The sequence below is a fragment of the Arachis duranensis genome, chromosome 8 (assembly GCF_000817695.3).
Source record: "Arachis duranensis cultivar V14167 chromosome 8, aradu.V14167.gnm2.J7QH, whole genome shotgun sequence".
Classification (NCBI taxonomy): Eukaryota; Viridiplantae; Streptophyta; class Magnoliopsida; order Fabales; family Fabaceae; genus Arachis; species Arachis duranensis.
In genome coordinates, this window is record NC_029779.3 from 29,079,793 (window position 1) to 29,087,777 (window position 7,985).

A 7,985-nucleotide genomic window follows, 5' to 3' on the forward strand; every position below is an offset into this window, starting at 1 on the left:
CATCCCGTACACAAATCAAACACAACATACGTGAATAAATCTACAATTTTTATCAATAAAAATTATAGAGCTAAAAAAAATCCAGAATTCCGAGAAGAAGGAACTAGCACTCTAGCAGTGCTTTTCAGCCCATGGGCCTCGTGCCTTTACCCGGTTATATATTAGGAATCAAGAGAGTTAGCGACCCAAAAAAGGAAACACAGAAATACAGAATCAGCAGAGTTGGTTTTGCTTGTCATTTACGAAATACGAGCAAAGTAATTAACAAACCGAGGTGAAGTGAAAGTGAAATTGTGTAGACTTGAACGACAAAACCTTTTTCTTTCATTCATTCATTCTTCTTCTTTGAATTTGAGTGTGGGATGCTTTGGAAGATTCAATGAATGGAATGAAATCAGCGTGGATGAGGCCAATTCAGCTTCCTGAGCCGCCAAGCCCCACCGCCCCCAGGTCTACTCCCGACGTCTTTGATTCCGCCATCATCGTCCGCCGCGCCGTCGTCATCGGCAACGGTTTCCCTTCCTCTGAGAATCAGTCCCTCGGATTGGTTCGAGCCCTTGGTCTCTCTGATAACCACCTCTTCTATGTATTCCCTCCCAACTCCCTCTCTCTCTCTGCAACTAACTCTTTCTAAATTCTTCTAACTGATTTCGTTGTGAATTTGACTCGTGCAGCGTGTGACGAGGCCCAAGGGTGGAATCAACGAGTTGCTTCAATGGCTTCCGGTGTCTCTCCACAAGAAGATCGATTATATCATAAGGATATTCCGTGCTTGCTCCCAACTTGTCTTCAAATCTCATATACAACACGCCAAGCTTGGTCGAAACGGTTTCAGTGACTCTGCTGCTGAAGGATTGTTGGCGGTTCTAGAGGCTGATGTCAAGCACATAGTCAATTTGGCTCGTGATTCTTTTGAAAAGTATTGAATTCTTGTTCCCTCTTTATAACTGAATCGTTCTTATCCTTGTTTCCAATCATTATACAGTTATCTGTCTTATTGTATGCTATGAATTACAAGTTAGAATGGTTCTAACTTCCTCAAATAGTAACTTATTGGAAGTTATGAGGAAAAAGCTTTATAACCATCAAAGAACATCTATGTAGTTGACATTTAGAACAAGGGGCGTTTTTGAATCATGAAAATTGGACACCAATCCCTTAGTTAACTCAGCTTTTCACTCTCGTAGTCTCAATCATATTCGGTATAACAGAGACTATGGAGTTGTAGAGGATTATCTTTGCTGGTGTTTCTCAAATTTGATGCCAAGTCTTGGAATATAAGTAGGCTAAGATGAATATGTTCTCCTAGGTTTCAGAAACGGTTTTCTTTTATAGGCTTCTGTATGGTAGTTTCACCATTATGTCTAGGCTTTCTTAACCCCAAGAGAATCCACCAGTATTCCCTGTTGTGTTATTAGAGGATGAGGAAATATATGCACACATATGATAAACTATGAGGTTGTGGAAATTGAGCTCCCTAATTTTCTCGTCTATGGTTTCAACTGATTACTTTTCATCTAAAACAAAACCCCGTAGGTGTCCTTTTAGTGTATGTTAAGTGGTTTATGGGACATACATGTCTTGCATGCTTAAAATATTTGGCAGTTTGTGTCATAGAAAGAACAATATAAATGATGCTTTTTTTTCATCTAGGGAGGGACCGTTGTTGGTGGTTGCATCTGGAAGGGACACCATTTCTACTGCAAGTTCGATAAAACGTTTGGCATCTGAGAGTGTTTTTGTCGTTCAGGTCCGCAAATCTCCTGCATAACTTTTTTTTTTTTAAATTGTATTTTGCTGAGATATCCTTTTAGTTGGTATGATAAATTCATGTGCATTATATTCTAGATGTTGTTTTGATGCACCATAATACATAGATAAGCACTATGATTCAAGTCATATGATGTCAAGCACTTGTCAATTTGCCTTGTGATACTTTTGTTTGCCCTGTTTTTATTTTTCTTTGATGGTATAGCTTCTAATTTACTTGTTTTTTTTAAATAGAATCTGTAAGATGATATAGTAATAAAATAAGTTCAATGCATTAAGGTGATTGTACTTTCACTCTTTAAGGTTGTTTAGTTCTACTGTTCCCTGGGATGTTCTTGACAGGAATCTGCAGGACGCTTAGCTTTCCTTTGGGAATGGATCATCTCAATTGTGAAAGTTGAGTGTTGGACCTCACCATTGATTAACTAGGTTAACGAAAATATAACACCCACTAATAAGTACAATCAATGGTGAAATCCAACATTTGACTCTCTCAAGGTGAGAAAATATATGAGAACCTTGCTTTGTTTCAACTTGCTAATGTTTGTATGGCAGAAATTTGTGGGCAAATACTGCAAGGGTTAATATCAGACCATCAGTTGTGTATACTTAATTTTTCCAAAACTAACAATAATAAAGATGTGCTTGCTCCTTACAAATGCTGGATTGTGTATTACCTTGTCTCTGTTTGCATGTAGCAATGCTTTCTTCTGCTCTATTTTTTGCTTGATATTTATCGTTAATAATAAAGATTGGCTTGATATTTAGTCTGAATTTATTTCTGCTTTGGTAGATACAACATCCAAGGGTGCATTTGCACAGATTTGACATGGTGATTACACCTCGTCATGATTATTATCCATTGACTCCACAAGCACAGAAACAAGTTCCTAGGGTTCTTCGAAGGTGGATAACTCCACGCGAGCCTGCAGATAGTCATGTGGTATGTATAATGTTCCACGTGCATGTACTGAAGTTGAGAAATTGTGATTTCATCTATGGTATTAGCTACTGTCTATTTCCGAGGATTGATATGTGGTAATTAAAACTCAGGTTCTTACCATGGGAGCCTTGCATCAAATAGATTTTGCTTCACTCCGTAATGCTGCCATTACATGGCATGATGTGTTTGCCAGTGTTCCTAAGCCCTTGCTTGTAGTCAACATTGGAGGACCAACAAGTAATTTCTACTATGCCTGTCTTTCAGGATTTGTGTTTAAAACTGCAATGGTCAAAAGAATGTAGTAATTTGCTTAATTTCCATTATGGATACAGGAAACTGTCGATATGGTGTTGATCTTGCAAAGCAGTTAGCAGCCTCTTTGCTTAATGTCCTTGCTAGTTGCGGGAGTGTGAGAATATCCTTTTCAGAGAGAACACCACAAAAGGTTAGTCATTCCATGGTTGATGGTTCATACAATATCCATTTTATTTTATTTTATTTTGTTTGTTATCTCTGACTCACTCTTCTCTTTCTTTTGCCTTTGAAACAGGTGTCATATACTATATTGAAGGAACTTGGGGGTAATCCCAAAGTTTATATTTGGGATGGACAAGGTAAAGATTTATTGTGGTTTAGATTTGGTTGTTAAGAGATTTGTTTTGATAGTAAGCTCTGACAGTTGAGCACAATTTTCAGAACCAAACCCACATTTGGGGCATCTAGCTTGGGCAGATGCGTTTGTTGTCACAGCAGATTCCGTGAGCATGATAAGTGAAGCTTGCAGCACTGGGTAAGCTTGTTAGAAGTATTTTTACAGTTCAATTAATTTGGCTTACCTAACCACTAAATGACTTTACTGAAAACTCAATTTTATTGTTCAATTTAATTTCTGGCATACCTTCTCTCACAAGAAAACAATTTCATTCCTCCCACAGGAAGCCTGTTTATGTTATCGGAGCTGAGAGGTGCAAATGGAAGTTCACAGAATTCCACAAATTATTGAGAGAAAAAGGGGTTGTCAGGCCTTTTACGGGTTCAGAAGATGTACGTTATTCTTTTACTTATCTATCAAATTCAAGGGTTGAAAATTATACTATATATATATATATATATATATTGCATTGTTGGCATTCCATTGCTACTGTTTCATTGGTTATGTTTCCTGAAATTTTCAGATATCAGAAAGTTGGAGCTATCCGCCCCTGAATGACACTGCTGATGCAGCTAAAAAGGTCCGTGAATCGCTTGCTGCACGAGGGTGGAAACTGAAGACATAGAGTACATTTCTTAGTGGACATGATACTAAATTTTGTTTCTATTTTTTTAAGGGTAGGAATCCTTTGTCGTTCGTAAGGAAATTCTTGAACATATGTCTTTTATGGCACAAATAGGAAACGTTGATGGAATGTTTATACTGTATTCTTTTGAGTTTCGACCATGTCAATTTTTGAGGATATAATGTAAAGTACGGATTGCTGTATGATTGCAGCTTGTAAAATGAGAAGAGGATGTTGGCATACGTGTATGCCAAAATGGCATTTTATTCAGTTAAGGTGAATAATAAAGAACAACTCTGATTATTTAAACTCTATAGTATCCTCCGGTTCCCTATTTCACCTATTTGCTATCAGGTCTTTCTTCATCTTGTGATTATGTTGTTCTAAGCTATGCTAAAAGCTTCGGTCACAGAAGAAAGATTACTAAGGAACGATACCAGGTAGGTCTGCTAACTACATATAAAGAAAACACCGACTTCGTGGCAAATTTGCACTTGTGATATAAACATATGCATGAACTCTCCCAATTAACGAGTTACAAATCCCTTCGTATGGTACTTGAGGTACTATCTATTATTTCTAATATTCTTTTCTTGAATTCTGCACGTATTGGTTTGTTAAATCATTTGTAAATTTAGTAGGTGAAGTTGTCACACGAGTTTAGCACCAAGAACCTGACGAAATCATAGGAAAATGCTTTTGGTACGGGTTGGAGCAAGTGAGTTCTTAACAACTCCTTAGTCAGAAACATGATCAGAACAAAAATCTAAACCCCAACTCCACGAAAATGTAAAAATCTACACAAACTAACTCTGTTAATTGAATGGTACAACCTTCTTTCACATCTATATATAACAGCTTCAAGATCACATACCAAGAAAAAGAAAACCATTCTTCCATACCCTTCAAAAGAGCACTGAAATATCATGATGGAGCCCAGCAAAGAGGTTGATGCACCGGCAGCTACCTCGCCGCAGCCACAATCCAAGAGGACAAGGTCCAACAATGGCAAAGGCAAATCCATTGCTGAGGATGCTCAACCTTTGGCACCCGCAGTTTCAACAAAAGCCACCCCACTCCAAAGAGGTGGATGGAAAAAGGGTGTTGCAATCCTAGACTTCATCCTGAGGCTTGGCGCTATTGGGGCCGCTTTTGGCGCTGCTATCCTTATGGGGAACAATGAACAGGTTCTTCCATTCTTCACTCAGTTCTTTCAGTTCCATGCTCAATGGGATGATTTTCCTATGTTCCGGTAAGTTTATTCATATATGTCACTATATATATATGAACCCATTTTCTGTCTGATTAGTCATATTATGTTCAGATAGAATTCTTCAAAAATTCAATATCATCTATTAACTTTGGTCTTTACAAGCAGGTTTTTTGTGGTAGCAAATGCAGCAGTGGCTGGATTTCTCATACTCTCCCTGCCATTCTCGATTGTCTGCATTGTTAGGCCTCTTGCAGCAGGGCCAAGGCTTCTCCTATTGATCATCGATACAGTAAGCTTCGGCTCAACATGTGAATTAAATATATAATCGTTCATGTGTCTCTTCTTTAAGTTTTTGAGAAAATTGGTTTTATGACATGGTAGGAGAGTTTCTATTGATCAAAAGAGAAAGAAGCCTATGCAAAATTGAGAGTCATTAGATATCTTTCTATCAATTTAAGCTTTTGGAACAACAATGTGAAAAGACAATGCGTCCATTCATGATAGCAATATAATGAATTTGTTCATGTAATGCACTTAACTAGAAAGAGAAATGATCAAAATTGCAGGTTATGATGGCCTTTGTGATAGCAGCTGCTTCAGCTGCTGCTGCTGTTGTATACTTAGCTCACAACGGCAGCCAAGACGCCAACTGGATGGCTGTTTGTCAGCAGTTCACGGACTTTTGCCAGGTTACCAGCGAGGCGGTGGTTGTTTCTTTTGTCGCGGCGGTTTTCTTGTCTTTCTTGATTTTTGTGTCCTCTTTGGCTCTCAAAAGAGGTGGTTGAAACTTGAAAAAGAGATGGAGATGGTTGTGATTGTTACATGTTACTCCTAACTATTGTTAACTTCTCTGTCTTGTGTGTAAAATCATGTTCAAACTTCTTGTGATTTCCAGTGACTCCTTCTTATATTAATACTTCATACATGGTAGTGTCCACAAAAGTGATGTCTGATGAAACACACACTATTATGAATATATGATAGTATGAACTGAACTCAACAAAAGTATTTTGAGAGAGTATAGGGAGTCAATTAAATATTTGTACAATGTATACAATAGAAGTTTAGGGAGTATTAGAGATATATTATTAGTTATTTTTTCCCATCAACTAAAGTTTTTGGAATTAGTGGTATCATGACATGGTATTAGAACTTTAGATCCGAAAGGTCAAGAGTTTGATCTTTGGTGAACCCCAAAATCAGTTTAAGTTTTTGGGATGAGTGGTTTCATGACCTGAGATGTTTATTATCCCTAGTACTCGAATGGTTATTCTGGATAGTATGGATGATGTTCATTTTGTAACTCAATAGTCTATTATACACATTGTATACTTAGACTATTGGCTCCTTATTTTATCTAAGCTTCACGCGTGCATGAATCATTATTATTATATAGAGCGCTGAAAATAACCATTCCACTTTGTTGAACTGTTAGACTTCTATCTAAGTTCTTTCTTTAACCTTATTAGTCAGTGCAAAAATCAAATACAAAATTATATTCGAATATATTAATTTTATATAATTTCTGATAAACTTGCGCCTAGATTGTAGCAGTAACAAGTCTAGGTTATCATCTAGTATACCTATAACCTATGCATGTTATTTTATACTTGGATCATGATACAAATGGAGTAGTGGCCATTTGTCATAATTTTCGTTAATGCTACAGTTTATAAAGGTTATCAACACATGCAATTGGGTTATTTAGTAATTAAATATGTGTGCTCTATGCTTTTAGGCACAACACTTGGTTGATTGCCAATTGATCAATTTTACATTTAACAAAAGAATAAGAGAAGTTATTATTGGCTCATTGCTAAGCAAAAATATGATTAATTATTATTATTAGTTTAATTTTAACATACTAACAATATAAAATAAATTTTTAGGTTATTCAATTATTAAATTTAATTATATATTTAGATGACTTTTTAAATAATAAATTTAAAAATTAATTATTTTTAATGGGGTGGTAATCTAATATTAAATGTTTGTATAAAATAATTTTATACTATTGGAATATAAGAATTAAATTTTATTATTATTGTTATCTTAAACATTTAATTTTAGTATACTATAGTATAAAATAATTTTATATGTATGTTTAATTATTTAATAATATATTAATAAAAAATAATTCTTTTATATATTAACTATATAAATAATCGTAAAAATATTGTATTTATACTAATATATAAATTTTTTATATTAAAATTAAAAATTCTATTATTAAACCAAGTGCGAATAAAAGAAGTGGCCACTTATTGCCACATTTTGTTAAATAATAAAATTGTCATTGATTTTTATTTGATTGCTATAATCACAAAAGTTGTTGTTTTTCTAGCACTCCTTAATAAAATTATTGACTCTTTAAACTTTTTTTAGCAATTTTTGTAATTTGTAGTTTTCAAATAGTCATTAATAATGATTTTAATGGTGTGAAATTGGTGTGAGATTTTATCCAATAATTCACTTTTTTTGTTGGTTACATGACCAACAAAAAAATGAGTTATTGGATTAAATTTTACACTATTAAAATTATTATTAATAACTATTTGATAATTATAAATCACTAAAGTTACTTTCCCCTAATACTCCTTTAATAGGAAAAAGGTGGCGGCGATACCACCACGTATCAGCTGTACATGGTGGTGACTGGTGAGAAAGCTAGTAATTTATTATTAACAGCCACATCTACCATGCCCAATCCAAGCACAAAGTGAACTTTGCCATGTCACTCTTTGTTACCATGCTAAGTTTGCTGTACTTGCTAACGACTCAC

At 35.2% G+C, this 7,985-nt stretch overlaps 2 protein-coding genes across 2 annotated transcripts; both read left to right on the plus strand.

Annotated features, from left to right (window-relative positions):
* The first annotated feature begins 184 nt into the window (after positions 1 to 184).
* On the plus strand, positions 185 to 4,299 carry LOC107462074 (mitochondrial fission protein ELM1). The gene is made up of 10 exons (XM_016080640.3): positions 185 to 586; positions 675 to 919; positions 1,654 to 1,750; positions 2,564 to 2,713; positions 2,824 to 2,950; positions 3,046 to 3,158; positions 3,264 to 3,327; positions 3,410 to 3,503; positions 3,649 to 3,757; positions 3,889 to 4,299. Exons 1-10 carry the CDS (start codon positions 380 to 382, stop codon positions 3,988 to 3,990), a joined length of 1,308 nt encoding a protein of 435 aa, XP_015936126.1. The 5' UTR covers positions 185 to 379; the 3' UTR covers positions 3,991 to 4,299.
* Positions 4,300 to 4,811: 512 nt separating this feature from the next.
* On the plus strand, positions 4,812 to 6,091 carry LOC107461991 (casparian strip membrane protein 5). Its single transcript, XM_016080542.3, has 3 exons — positions 4,812 to 5,242; positions 5,369 to 5,492; positions 5,770 to 6,091. Exons 1-3 carry the CDS (start codon positions 4,917 to 4,919, stop codon positions 5,986 to 5,988), a joined length of 669 nt encoding a protein of 222 aa, XP_015936028.1. The 5' UTR covers positions 4,812 to 4,916; the 3' UTR covers positions 5,989 to 6,091.
* Positions 6,092 to 7,985: the final 1,894 nt, after the last annotated feature.

What these genes read in the sequence shown, in the direction of transcription:
- LOC107462074 (XM_016080640.3), top strand. Translation starts at nt 380, where the DNA reads ATGAATGGAATGAAATCAGCGTGGATGAGGCCAATTCAGCTTCCTGAG. An exon ending in AGCCTGCAGATAGTCATGTG is followed by an intron (nt 2,714 to 2,823) that starts GTATGTATAATG and finishes ATTAAAACTCAG; the next exon opens with GTTCTTACCATGGGAGCCTT. An exon ending in CTTTTACGGGTTCAGAAGAT is followed by an intron (nt 3,758 to 3,888) that starts GTACGTTATTCT and finishes TGAAATTTTCAG; the next exon opens with ATATCAGAAAGTTGGAGCTA.
- LOC107461991 (XM_016080542.3), top strand. Translation starts at nt 4,917, where the DNA reads ATGATGGAGCCCAGCAAAGAGGTTGATGCACCGGCAGCTACCTCGCCG. An exon ending in GATGATTTTCCTATGTTCCG is followed by an intron (nt 5,243 to 5,368) that starts GTAAGTTTATTC and finishes CTTTACAAGCAG; the next exon opens with GTTTTTTGTGGTAGCAAATG. An exon ending in TCCTATTGATCATCGATACA is followed by an intron (nt 5,493 to 5,769) that starts GTAAGCTTCGGC and finishes TCAAAATTGCAG; the next exon opens with GTTATGATGGCCTTTGTGAT.